Below are 14,534 nucleotides of genomic sequence, written 5' to 3' on the forward strand. Positions count from 1 at the left end.
AACTGACATAACAATTTGCCATAGAGGACATTAACAAAATTGTTTCACAGGGAAATTTTTTTTTTTTTTAAAGGCCCTAAGAGAGATGAAGCCTCAATTCAGGGTTTGTCTCAGTTAAAACCAGCTCTGCTGAGGCCCCTCGTCTAAAATTGGGTATGTGCCAGGGGAGCTTGGGTGGCTCAGTTGGTTGAGCGTCCAACTTCGGCTCAGGTCATGATCTCATGGTTTGGGAGTTTGAGCCCCGCATTGGGCTCTGTGCTGACAGCTCACAGCCTGGACCCTGCTTCGGATTCTGTGTCTCCCTCTCTCTCTGCCTCTCCCCTGTTTGTACTCTCTCTCAAAAATAAACACTAAAAATATTTAAAAAAATAAATAAAATTGGGTATGTGCCAGCCTCCCCTTAACGGGCTCATATCACCTGAGGAATCAAGTCCATTCTAATGCACACCTAGGATTTAAGACCATCCTGAACTCAAATCTTCCATTTAACCTCAAAATTACCTGCATCAGTTATGGAACATAAAGTCATGGAGCCTGGTTTCATTTCCTGAAAATACCACTGGGTGTGAACTCCATCTCTCAAGAGAGGGTGAAATGGCCCAGAACAGCACTGCAAAAAGCTTCAATGTATCCTCAGTTTAAAAGGCAAAAATGCTAACAAGCGCCAAGGACCAGGTACCTACCCACAGGCATTTGCGTTTCCCTGAGTAAATCTAGAGCCTCCTGAACTGCTGCCTCCTCCTCTGCCTTCCCCAAATTCAAACTGAGTCACATCGGACATTAGGGGATCTTGCTAATACACTCCTCTAGGATTCCAAATCAGCAAAGCTAGAAAGCAATGCTTTGTTCCACATCAGTCTCTAAGCAAAGAAATACTTTCAATCAGGGGCGCCTGGGTGGCGCAGTCGGTTAAGCGTCCGACTTCAGCCAGGTCACGATCTCGCGGTCCGTGAGTTCGAGCCCCGCGTCAGGCTCTGGGCTGATGGCTCGGAGCCTGGAGCCTGTTTCTGATTCTGTGTCTCCCTCTCTCTCTGCCCCTCCCCCGCTCATGCTCTGTCTCTCTCTGTCCCAAAAATAAAAAAATAAATAAATAAATAAAAAACGTTGAAAAAAAAAAAAATTAAAAAAAAAAAAAAAAAAAAAGAAATACTTTCAATCAGCTCTGGTGTTTTATTTTTAACTGTAAGTAGCTCTAAAAACTACTTTAAGTAGGCTAACTACTGCTCTAGGTTACTGAATTTTGTTTTTAAATTAGAACCTAATGTTCCCTAAGTCTTAACTTGGAGATAAGAGTCCCTGAAAAAAATCACTCTATAACATCCTAGCAGCCATTCAGCTAACAGTAAAGAGTCCCAAATACCAGGAAACTCATTCTTTTGAGCAGCTGACACTAATCGTCTTTACGTTGAACAGATTTGTCTCCCTGAAGCTACTCCTTGCTCTGACATCTCTCCCCCATAGGTAGAGAGATCTGTTTAAACCATTCTTTCACAGGACAGTCCTTCAAATAGGCTTCCATATTTTATTTTCTCCTTCCCTCCTCTTCCTCCCCACTCGTGTAGCCCAGTCCCCTTCTCTTACCCGGCGTAAATACCTCTGGTTCCTGTAACTGTTTCTCACACACTTAACTGCTTATCTATATCCTCCTGAAGTATGACACTCATAAATGGCCATGACACTGTAAGTGTGCTTTACTTTTTAAGATATATTTATTTTCAAAGGACCTTTTGAAAATGAACATTCAATATAATCAAAAGATAGACATGTTACAACATCTTTATTAAAGACTAAAGAAAGAATAAAGCAGAACATGTTCTAAAGATTATTTTAAAGAATGTTAAATGCAACACACAACACTACAAAAAAATTCACCTCAATTCAATCAGCCTCTGCTGATCTTAAGCTAGACTTTCTTAGAGAGAGGGACCCACCTAAATGAAAAAGCAGTATAATCCAGACAGGAATTGAAACTGCTCTCAAGTAGCGTTCAGTGCTTGCATTCCACTTGAATGAGACAGCCAACACATAGCCAACTACCAGTGTCCAGATCTTAAATAAATGAAATACAGACACAGTTGTTAATATACACACATGAAAATAAACATACATTCGTACAAAATCTGCAAACATCTATACAGCATGAGAGCTGTGGATATAACACAGATAGGATGGAGGTGGTGGTGCTAAATGACATGTGTGTAGATCTTCTTCTGTTTAAACGAATCAAGTTTTGAAATAAACAAGCATTTGAAATCCAGCATATATGGTTATATTATTTCAATTGTCTTGGGGCACCTGGCTGGCTCAGTTGGTGCAGCATGTGATTCTTGATCCCGGGTTGCAAGTCCCAGCCCCATATTGGGTGTAGAGATTACTTAAAAATAAAATCTTAAGGGCACTGGGTGGCTCTGTCAGTTAAGCATCCAACTTCAGCTCAGGTCATGATCTCATGGTGAGTTCAAGCTCCACATCTGGCACTCTGCTGTCAGAACGGAGCCTGCTTCGGATCCTCTGCCCCACCCCCACCCCCCACCCCCCACCCCCGCTTGCCCCTCCCCTGCTCGCGCTCTCGCTTTCTCAAAAATAAACATTCAAAAAAATAAAAAATAAAAATAAAATCTTAAAAGGCAAAAAATCTTAACCAAAAAAAAAAAAACCACAAAGTTTTAAGATACTTTAAAGTTCAAAACTATTTGATGCATAAAGATACTTAAGATAAAATATTCAATTTTTAAGCCATGGACTTAAATCAAGAGCTTAAGTCATGGAATTCTTCGAGTTTGCTCTATAGATGAGTATTTAGAAAAGTACAGCAACAAAAAAGAAAGCTTTCCCGAAACAATCGGGTTAAAAGATTCCATCACAGTCTATGAAATACGTTGTTAACTGTGAGAAGAATTTTTTTTAAAGCTAGCAAGAAGGCAGCCAGCTGAAGTGTGACCCCTGAAGTAATCTAGGTAAGAGATGGTTAAACCTAATCCAGAGTTATGTGGACAGCTGAAGAAGTGTAGCTGAAAAAAAATATTACCAGAGGAAGAGACAGAGAGAGTTGAGAACAGAGGAACCACCAGGGTCCCCCTCTCAGTTTTCCCTACACCAAAACTAAATGACTCTAGCACTTGGAAACACCTGCACAGCCCACACAGAAACTCTATTAATATTTACAAAAGATGGAAAACAATGTGAGCATCATAAACCTATTAAAATAACCTGAACCCTGGGGCGGGGGGGGGGGGGGGGGGGGGAGGCAAATTAAAGCAAAAAAAAAAAAAAAAAGAACTTTAAGTTCCAATTCAGAGAATGAAGAAAAAGGAACTGATGTGATTACTACAAAAGACAGGAAAAAAAAAAAAAAAAAAACCATCTCCTACTTTATTTGGGTTGTATCAATCAATAAAAACAGTCTTCTGGGGGAGCCTGGGTGGCTCAGTTGGTTAAGCATCCCACTTGATTTCAGCTCAGGTCATGATCTCATTGTTCCTGGGATCGAGCCCCACGTCAGGCTCTGTGCTGACCAGTGCGGAACCTGCTTGGGATTCTCTCTCCCTCTCTGCCCCTCCCCTCTACTGTATAAATAAATAAAACAAAAAAATAATAGTCTTCTGGTCTTAAAAATGTTTTTAGCTTCTGACCTTAGACTTCAGCTTTGGAACCTTACTAAATAATAATAAATTCTGAAAAAGTCTCTATAATGTAAAGAAGCTCATCAGAGTAAAATTTAGGATAGTGAAAAGTGAATAACCCAAAAGTTCAACTGGGAAGTAACTACAGAGGATTCACTCAATAAAATGTTATTCAACCATTACAGTGTTAGTTTTTTTTAAACAAAAACTATAGAGTTAAAAACACTCTTAAGATATGCTTAAAGAAAAAGCAAAATATAAAAAACACATGTGACATGATTATAGCTACTGCATGGTGGGAGGAAAAGTAAATGTACTAAGAAGTTAGTAATTGTATTTGGGTGATAAGATTCTGGTTTTCCTTTTCCTTTTTCTGTATCTTCCAAAGTGCCTTTAATGAGCACAAATTCTTTTATAATGAAAAGGATATTTCTTCAAGCAACTCTATTAGATGAAACATTCAAGAGATCTTAAGCCCCAGCTATATGAGCACATGGGAAGTGGAACTACAGCTGCATCAAAACAGTTCAAGCTTGCAGAACCACACAAATTTAACCTGGGAATTCAGAGAATTTGAAGCAGGGCTGTAGAGCTCAGAATGAAATCAGAGTGTAATAATAGCACACTTGCATACCAAATCGTTAAAAAATGATCCTCAGCAAACGGTCAGTCTTCGGTGCGCACAGGGGTAATCAGCCCCACGCCATGAAACATTGAGTCAGTAATTCAGGTAAGAGACTAGAAAGCATATTAACTGAATTCACAGATTACACAAAATTGGCAACAGTCAATAAAAACGGAGATGACTATAATGATTCAAAAAGATATCCTGAAGCTAGAACAATGGCTAATTCAAAAAAGATTAAATTTAATAGAAAGATACAAAAATCTGCTCTTAGGTTCAAACTCACCTGCAAAGTACTGAATGGGAAGAGGATGGCTAGGCTACTTTTCAGTTCAGTGTGAGTCAGGAGTATAAATAGTGTGAGTGCCTATTAATAATGCTCATATCAGGAAAAATGATTGTTGCAATGACTTCTGCACTATCAAAACCACAGCCATAACATTCAGACTGGGAAAGGAAATAGAAATCACCACATAGGAGATACAAACTATAGTTGGGGGGCGGGGGTAAAAAACTGCTCCATTTAGGAAAAAAAAAGAAGAAAATATGAGGATTTGATAGCTATCTTCAAACAGCTGGGAAAAAGTCATCTGGGAGAGGCATTCGCCTTAACCCCTGGGGTCCTGAGAGCAGAAACAATAGGTGGGAATCAGGAAACACCACACTGCAGCTCAACATGAGGATACATTTTTCTAACAAACTATAGCTGTCTAAAAATGGAATATTTTGTGTGAGCAAAAGCTGACCATAAGTCAGGGATAACAAAGCACAAGAACCTGCTTTCAGAGATTAAGCCTCTGATGGTTTTTAAACTGACTTCTAGTAAGTTTCTGTTTCTTACCTGTACTCATAAGGAATCAGTATCACCTACGGGGAGAGAAAAGAGACTGCATACTTCAGAGGGAGACCATGGTCTAAAGAGAAGCACATGTTTTCACCTAGTAAACCTGAAACCCACTGATAGCCTTATTTCAGTTTAAAACACCCACTTATTAAATACACTCCCCAATTCTACTTCTAGGAACTTGGTTTACGGAAGTTCCTAGTTTGGTTTATAGAAGTTCCATATACTGTGCACACAGATCTGAAAATGTTCACTGCGGCTGCAAAAAATATTTTAAAAAATAACCTAAATGTCATTTTGTAAAGGACTCTTTAAATAATGGTACCTCCAGAAACTGGAACAATTTTTCAGACTTTCAGAGGTATGACGAATATCTACATTCAATGACAGTATAAATGCACATGTGTGTAAATCTGTATTGGTGAAAATACACTCAGCCCAAATGTTTAAAAATAGTATCTCTGGATAGTTGGATTTCAGGGGGCAATTTGCTTCTTTCTGCTTTCCTTCAAGTGTTGAATTTTCTAAAAGTATTTTCATCTTTATAAACAACACATGTTTTTTGAGGTTTTTTTTTAAAGATTTTTTTTTAAGTTTATTTATCTATTTTGAGAGAGAGAGAGAGTATAAGCAGGGGAGAGCCAGAGAGGAGGAGAGAGAGAGAATCCCAAACAGGCTCTACACTGACAGTACAGGGCCCAATGCAGAGCTCAATCCCACAAACCATTCGTTGAGATCATGACCTGAGCTGAAATCAAGAGTCAGATGCTTAACTGACTGAGACACCCAGGCACTCTGCAAACGTTTTGAACTTAAAAAACCTCTTTTGGGGAGCCTGGGTGGCTCAATGGGTTAAGCGTCCGACTTTGGCTCAGGTCATGATCTCGCGGTTTGTGGGTTCGAGCCCCACATCAGGCTATGTGCTGTCCATCCAGAGCCTGGAGCCTGCTTTGGATTCTGTTTCTCTCTCTCTCTGCCCCTCCCCCACTCACACTCTGTCTCTCAAAAAATGAATAAACGTTAAAAAAAAAAAAAAAAAAAAAAAAACCTCTTTTGACCTATGGATATTTTTCCCCCAGTATTCTGAAGCGTCTCCTCAGAAAAGATTCACAGGATATTATTAGCTCAAAAAGTATGACCATTTATAAACACTTTATAGATTTCTTATTAAACCGTTATGATTACATAAATTACCAATGTTTGAAAAATGCTTATCAGATTATCCTAACATATTCAGAGCTACAATATTTTCTAAAAGACATCTGGAAAAAAAAATTTTTTTATACTATAGTACTATTAAAAAGAAAGCTGTTCTAGAAGTGCTAACAAGGAAAGATATGTATAATACAAAGATAAATGAAAGAGCAAGGTGCAAAATTGTATATATATGTTACCCCATTTTTGTTTTGAAAAACAAATGCCCCATACTTTATATGTTCATATAAGCACACAAAGAAATGTTGGTTATTCATCAGTTAACAATAGTAACATGTCACCCTGTGGGAATGGTGGCAAAGAAACTATTCACTTTACCATACAGACTTCTATGTTGCTTAAGTTGTTTTTTATATAACATGTTTTACTTGAACCAATTTTTGAAACTGCTAAATATTCTTTAAAATAAATTCACCAAAAATAAGGATTTTGTACTTTCAAATTACAAATATAATTTCTAGTATGGATTTCTAAAAGTCTGTCTTTAAGAGTTTTATATTTGTCTCTCCGTTTAGCATGTGAACAATCCTGTTCAAGTATGAATTTGCTTCCAGCTATGGAGGAAATCAATGAACCACAGTTTATATATAAGAGGGCATACTTTCTCAAATGTGTGTTCTTTAAAACAATGTATCCTTTTCAAAATACACATTTAATACTCACTTTAAAGCACCAATGTGTGCTCAATACCACATAAAATGTCTCATAAAAACTGGCAACATTTATTTAGCACTACAAACTAATAATCACATTTTCCTTTCATCAGGCTTATTAACCACATAGGCTTTTCTGATAAAATACTAAGTGCATAAAACATAAGTAGACTTTGCCTTTTAGACGGTTTTATTTATTGCCATGTGGGCACTAACCGGAAAAACAACTGGGCTTGCTTCTGTTGCACGTTTTTGCAAAAACAGTTTCCCAAGTCTTTCACAGTGAGAACAACTTCCCAGCAGCAGCCCCTGATGCATAATCCCAACTGCACAAATGTACAAATCTCAATCAGTGATTGCTTCAGCTATTTCTTTCTCCTTTAAAACAACTTTATCCCAATTTGAAAACTATTCTCTTTTGTGGTGTGGCAACTTAGAGTCAAGTATCTTTTATAATCAGCGTCTTTGAGAAAGAACCTAAGCACTGGCAACTTTCCTCCTTCCTGATGCCAGGCAAGCAAAAGCACACCTAGACAAGGGTTCAGAAGTGGAAGGGAGTGGGCCCGGCTGGCTGGCTAAGAGCCTCTTGGGCAGTACCGCCAAACACTTGGGAACCGTGCAAGGAAGCTGAGAAATCATGGAAGCCAACCCTACGCTTCACACAGCTGGAGTGGAGTAGCCCATAGAAGAGCCCTGGCCGGTCAAAGGTCACAGAACAAGCTATTGACAGAGCTCAGTTGAGAATTTACAGTCTCGGGGCACCTGGCTGGCTCAGTCAAAAGGGCATGGGACTCTTGATCTCAGGGTCATGAGTCTGAGCCCCACACTGGGGAGATTACTTATGAAAAAAAAAAATTAAATAAGTAGAATTTACGGTCTTCTCACCTTCTGCCACTATTCTTTCTACCTCATACTTCTTTATAAAGTAAAATGGAAACAATGGGATCAGAAACCGTGGAAGAAATCAAATCTATTACTATCACACAAAAACTATAGAGGGTCTCCAAATCTTCTAACATGTATGGACTAAGTAAGAGGGACAGGAAGATCAAAACACTCCCAGCAAAGAAGAAGGGGTAGGGGAGGAGAGGGAATTTGCTTTTCAGTTTTATCTTGATAACTCTACATCATGGGAAGACGCCAAGGGCTCCAAGGACTGTGTCACAGGTGAGCTTGGTGCAACAGGTGATTTTTTTTTTTTTTTTAAGTGCTTAGAAATCACTTCTGAAGTCCCTACAAAATTCTAATATATTTCAAACTGTTTAAAAGAATTATTCACACCATAAATGCTTCGTCTTTCACTTGCAAGCAGAATAGGGTGTTAAGAGACTGAAGAAACCCAAAAATGAGGTGAAGAGGAACAGAACTAGAAGGATAAATTGGCAACAAAGGAGAACACAGGTATGGAAGCCACTAGAGAGGAAAACTGTACAGGACTTGGAAATCGCTGAACAGATACAAAGATAAAAGAAGAAAGTGATGACCAAGGTTTCTAGAAGACTAGAGTCCAAGGGTCTTTGGGGGAACATGTGTGGTTAGTCCAGTCCTGATATTCTTCTATATTTTTCCCCAAATAACTAAAATCAGTTTCTATTCTAAAAAGTTAAACTAAAACATTTAAACACAACAAAGTAGGGGCGCCTGGGTGGCTCAGTCGGTTGTGTCCGACTTCAGCTCAGGTCATGATCTCGCGGTGAGTTTGAGCCCCATGTCGGGCTCTGTGCTGACAGCTCAGAGCCTGGAGCCTGCTTCAGATTCTGTGTCTCCCTCTCTCTCTGCCCCTCCCCGCTCATGCTCTCTCTGTCAAAAATAAATAAAACATTATAAAAATTTTTTAAATAAAATAAAAATAAACACAACAAAGTAGGGGGAAACTTTTAAAAATTCTTATCAAAGGTTACTAAGAGTTTTGCTGACAAAAGAATTTTGCTGATTGGGCTGCTGAACCATTTACCGTCGGAATGAACAGATCAATCTCTAAACCAGTCTTTACACCAATGAAATCCCTCATTCTTCACAGGATAATTGTAAGTAGAAAACAACACCCATGAAAGCACCTGATACAGTGCCTGGCATGTGATAGATGCTCAAAAGTTGGATCTTAAAGGTATGAAATGTTGGCTCCCCAAAACGTAGATTTGCTTAAATGTAACTTTTCTCCCTCCCTTTCCTATCTATGTCTCTCTTCAGCAGCAGGTTCAAATTTACAAGTTGTCTAGAAAATATGGACTCTTTCTCTATACCAAGACAGCTCTGTGTGGGCTCACAGAACCACACCGACTGTGAACTCTGAGACAGGAAAGTTACAGAGTGGGCTCCTTGCCCAGTCACACGACGTTCCTTCGCTTCAGGTCAGGCCTTAATCTGCCCTTTTGGCGGAGAGCTGAGGACTCCCTGTCTCTGCTTCCCAAGTACACCTCTCCCCCATCTACCCGCCCACCCCTAAGAGTTGCTGCAAGAAACCACAACTTCAAGCCTTGTTTCTCTCAAATTCAGATCAACCTAGGGGACCCACTGGTTCAATTTAAGCCCCTCTACCACTCCTATGCACTTCTAGTTAAGTCATACTCTCTTTTACAATAGTTTTGTTTTCCTCCACTCTTTTCCTGTGCCCCCATCACTGTAGCCAAACAGCTCTTGCAAGCCTTTTAAAAATCACTAATCGGGGGCGCCTGGGTGGCTCAGTGGGTTAAACATCAACTCTTGATGTCGGCTCAGGTCTTGCTCTCATGGCTCATGAGACAGAGCTCCAGGGCCGGGCTCTGTGCTGACAACAAGGAGCCTCTTAGGATTCTCTCTCCTTTTCTATCTGCCCCTCCCCCTGAGCGCTCTCTCTCTCCCTCTCTCAAAATAAATCAACAACAAAAATCATTAATTGGCTAGATCTTCCTCCCGCCTTCTAGCCAAATTAATATTGGCCCTTACCCCTCTTCCATTCATTCACAACTCATACAAGGGTATTCGAGTAAAGTACAAAAATGAGGGTTTCTCCACTGTAAAAAAGATATTCAGAACTACATACATTCAGCTACAGGCACTTCTTCACTGGTACTCAATTCCGCATCTCATTTTTCACTGAGAGTAACTGGCAGAAATGCCCCACTTTCCACTAATCTTGTCAATTTATCCATATATTCAACTTCTTAGTATAGTATGACATTACGTTATTTATACGTTAGATCTTTCACTTTCCAATTTCCTATAGTTTCGTGGATATGCGATTTGGTCTTGCCCACAGTAATGTACACTAAATTGCAGTATCAACAGTCAAAATGTCAGCAGAAACTGTACATGCGTCTGCCTTTGACAAGACTGAATTTCTTGAGGGTAGGAATCAGGTCACAGTATTTATATTTCTTAACAGCATATAATATTCGGTCTTATATGAGGCAGTCAACTGAACTGTGAAACAAGAAAGAGCACGGAAGGTATAAATAACAGGGTAAAGGAGATGAAGCATACTCTGGATTTCTTCACAAGTTATGTGACTTTGGGACGATCACATTCTCTGTGCCTCAGAAGCCTCTCCTGAGAAGTGGCAGGCATCTGGCAGTAAAAAAACTCCAGGATCACTCCCACCTGACAATCCAGCAAGCCCCAGGAGTTCAAAGGTCATTCCACATCTCTCTTTTCTACAACTGAAATAGCCCAGGCCACTTGGAGGCCAAAGCTGGTCTGATCACTTAGCAGTTGCACACACAGACAGCATCCCAAATATGGATGAGGTGCTCCCCAGTATCTTGCTGGCCCATAATGGGTTGGTAATGACGTGTCTGTCTGCCATCTCCATGAGAACATGTTCACGTATGATTCCATGACCTTGAAGACAAAGCCTGCATCTTACTCGTTTTAAACCCCTACAAACCCTAGCATCCATCAACACGTTCAATCCCCTTTTAATGGAAACTGAGAGGTGGTAGTGACAGAACAAGAGAATACAGGAGTTCTGGAATCAATTATCACTCCACCAGTAACCTCAAAACTTTGTTTCACACATAAGGGGTATCATTTTGCAACTTGATGTCAAGGTGCACTGAACACTGACAAAAGCAAAGAAAATTATTTTTAAATGGTAGTTTATTGAAATATTCACCTGTTTTTAATAGCCCTCAGTTAAATAGTTGAGGATTAACTGGTCTAGAATCTAGTCTGAGTTAGGAAATGTGCCACTAGATTATCTTTGAAATCCTTTCCAATTCTAAAGCTCCCAAATTTTCTATGAATAAGCGCAGGGCGATCCAAGAAGCAAATCTACCTCTTCTTTACTCAGTCTGCTTAAGTAATCCAGGCGGGAGGCAAGGTACTCTGGTACAGCAGTCCCTCCACAAGTGGTTCCCAAGAAGTCGAGTGTGGCGTGGGAGCAGGCCCAGGTGCCTCACACCAAGTATACTCGAAAGCTCCTGAACTCAGAAGCAGCAACGGCCTTTGAAGCAAACTTCGTCTTATGACTTGAGAAACTTGAGTCAATCCGTCCCTTCTTTGTCCCTAACTAGCCCTAGCCTGGTAAGTAGTCACTTCTCCCATCTGCAGGATGACAAGCTGGACTAGGATCTCTAAGGTCCCTTCCAGCTGATATCCAGAAAAGTCTCCCGTGAGAACTAAAGATGGTCGGACCCCACCCCCACCGCCCCGCACTCTGCCCAGGGGTAAATTCAAGTCCACCCGCCCATGCTCAAGTCAACCTGAAAAGCGGAACTGCGATTCCCAAACTAGGGACACAACCACCTTAGAGTATCAAAATGGGGGCGGGGACAGGACAGCTGTTTCAAACCACACCCGCCCTCTCTTTGGAAGGAAGTGGGCCAAGTTCCTTAGGTGCACGGGAAGGAGGGCGGAGACTTCTGACGGTCCCTGCATAGTGAGGAGGAGCTGCAGGATGGCACCCTCGGGAGCAGGGGTGCCCTGGGCCCACGGACCGTGTCCGAGTGGCCGCTCACTCACCCACAGGCTGCTGAAGTAGTCCAGCCCGCGGCAGATGAGCGCGCCGGCGTGCGCCAGCAGCACCTGCACGCCCAGGTAGCTGCCGAGGCAGTAGAGGCCGTAGAGGAGCGGGCCGCCGGCGCCCAGCAGCAGCAGCAGGCGGCGGCGGCGCAGCGCCTGCTCGCCCAGGGCCTCAACGCCGTAGTCGGCGAAGCAGAGCGGCAGCAGCAGCGCGGCCAGCACGATGGGCGTGTGCGCGCGGTGCAGGCGCTGCAGCCAGTGGCGGCCCAGGCGCGTCAGCGAGCTCTTGAAGGGGTGCAGGAAGGTGCCGCACAGCACGGCCCACAGCAGTGGCCGCAGGAAGGCCTCCAGGATGAAGTAGACGAGCACGGCGGCGCCGCAGCACAGGCACACGAACAGCACGGCCCCCGTGTTGTAGAAGGCCTGCTTGATGGGCTTGTCGAAGCGCAGCGCCAGCGCCGGCGTCCTAGGGGTCTCCCCGCAGCTGGCCCCGCTTCCCGGCCCGACCGCGCGCGGGACCCGCGGCGCCCGACCCGGGGAGCCCCGTGGGCTGGGCGCCTCGGCAGGGCGGCCGTCGTCGGCCATGGTGCCTCTGCTGCCGCCGCCAAGAGGCGGTACTGGAAAGCCGAGCGAGAGTCGCGGGAAAGAGGTAAAGGCGCTCTGCGCGCAGCATTATGGACGTTGTAGTTCCTAGCTGGCCACTGAGCGCCTACAGGCCCCATGGGGAACTACAATTCCCAGAGGGTGTGGAGAGTGTTCTTTCTCCCCCAATTTCCTCCGCCCATTGGTCCCTGCAGATGCAGGTAACAGGTTTCTGAGCTCATCATCTGCGGAGAGAGAAAAAAAAAGTTCCTCACCCATTGGTTAAAGTTAACTTTTCAAGGGGCGGAATTCCAAGAGGCACTACGTTCACAGTTTGAAAATCCAGGCTGTACATTAGAATCCCAGGGTGGAGGAGCACTTGTGCAAGACGATCCCCACATTCAATTTTATTGGTTTATTTAAGAAGCAAAGTGCTTGCTCTGGTGTAGGACTTTAAATAGCAGGGGCACCTGGCTGGCTCAGTTCATTAAGCATCTGACTCCATTTCGGCTCAGGTCATGATTTCAATGGGGTGATGGAGGCTGCATCAGGTTCTGGGTCAGGTTTTGCGCTGACGGCTCAGGTCCTACCTGGGATTCTCTCTCTCTGTTCCTCCCCTGCTCGTTCTCTCTCTCTCTCTCTCTCTCTCTCTCTCTCTCTCTCTCTCTCTCTCTCTCTCTCCTTCAAAATAAATAAACTTTTTTTTTTTTTTTCCCTAGCGACTACCGGGATGCACCTGGGTGGCTCAGTCAGTTAAGCGTCCAACTTCAGCTCAGGTCATGATCTCACAGTTTGTGGGTTCGAGCCCTGCGTGGGGCTCTGTGCTGACAGCTCAGAGCCTTGAGCCTGCTTTGGATTCTGTGTCTCCCTCTTTCTCTGCCCCTGCCCTGCTCATGCTCTGTCTCTGTCTCAAAAATAAATAAAACATTAAAAATTTTTTTTAATAAATAGCGATTACTGTATGTCAGACCCTGTTCTAAGTGCCTCATTCACTGAATCCTTAGAACAATCCTACAGAGAACATGGTGTTATTATCCCCACTTTACAAAAAGGAAAACTGAGGCACAGAGAAGTTAAGTACCTAGCCAAGGTCACACAGCTACTAAGTAGTAAAGGCATAATTCAAACTCAGAATCTGGCTCCTAAGTCAATTGTTTTACCTACTATGCTAACTGGTGTGACAAGTGATCTTTGGCATGTTTTTTAAAGCTCCTCAGTGGACTGTAATGTACAGCTACTGTTGCCATTGGGGTAGGTGTCAGTGAGCGAGCTATCTGAATTCGTAAAAGAGCCCTAGACCAGAGTCCCAAACTGCCACTATTTCTTTTTTGAGACCTAGGGTCAGGTCGCTTGAGGCCCCAACCCCAATTTCCCCTCTGTCACATGGAAATGATAATAACAGAAGCTCTTGTCTCAGAAAAGAAAAAGAGGAAGCTCCAGGGGAGTGCAAAGTGCTTCTGTTATTATGTTGGAAAGGTCCTGGGATCCAAGCCTACTAACACCTCAAACAACACCTAAAAACAACATTTTTGTTAAAAGGAGATGAAAGAGGGGAGGGCAGAAGGAAGGAAAAAGAAAAAAGAAAAAAAGAGCAAGCAGGCAGGCTTTACTGAGTACCCAATCTGTGATTGCTTTGAAACCCTGCAAGTTACCCTTTTTCAGTTTTCAATAAGTTTTCATATTAATTTAAACATAATTTAAAAAAAATTTTTAATGTTTATTTATTTTGGAGAGAGAGAGAGAAAGACAGAACACAAGCGGGTGAGGGGCAGAGAGAGAGGGAGACACAGAATCTGAAGCAGGCTCCAGGCTCTGAGCTGTCAGCACAGAGCCCGACGTGGGGCTTGAACCCACAAACCGTGAGATCGTGACCTGAGCCGAAGCCAGACACCCAACCGACTGAGCCACCCAGGTGCCCCAATTTAAACAGAATTTTTGTTTCTCTTCTAAAGTACACAGGACAAATGTCATTATCCACAGGTTTCAGATGAAGAAACTGTTGCTTACTAAGGGTTGGAGGCAAGGGGATTCAGAGCATAAAGTAAAAGAAA

The 14,534-nt window shown here is 42.6% G+C and overlaps 1 protein-coding gene across 5 annotated transcripts in view; it reads right to left on the minus strand.

Moving 5' to 3' along the window:
* The window catches only part of TMEM245 (transmembrane protein 245), a 102,759-nt gene extending 90,227 nt beyond the window's left edge, over positions 1 to 12,532 (minus strand). For 3 of the 5 annotated variants that reach the window (XM_078436601.2, XM_060609100.3, XM_060609101.3), the window contains exons 1-2: positions 11,902 to 12,532; positions 1,932 to 2,049 (exon numbers count right to left, since the gene is read on the minus strand). In XM_078436601.2, coding sequence (XP_078292727.1) covers positions 1,932 to 2,049; positions 11,902 to 12,486 — 703 coding nt within the window. In that variant the 5' untranslated portion in view covers positions 12,487 to 12,532. The remainder of the gene's footprint in view (positions 1 to 1,931; positions 2,050 to 11,901) is intronic. The other 2 variants (XM_060609099.3, XM_060609098.3) reach the window with 1 other exon arrangement.
* Between the last annotated feature and the right edge of the window lie 2,002 nt (positions 12,533 to 14,534).

Source organism: Panthera onca, chromosome D4, assembly GCF_046562875.1.
Source record: "Panthera onca isolate mPanOnc1 chromosome D4, mPanOnc1 haplotype 2, whole genome shotgun sequence".
Lineage (NCBI taxonomy): Eukaryota > Metazoa > Chordata > Mammalia > Carnivora > Felidae > Panthera > Panthera onca.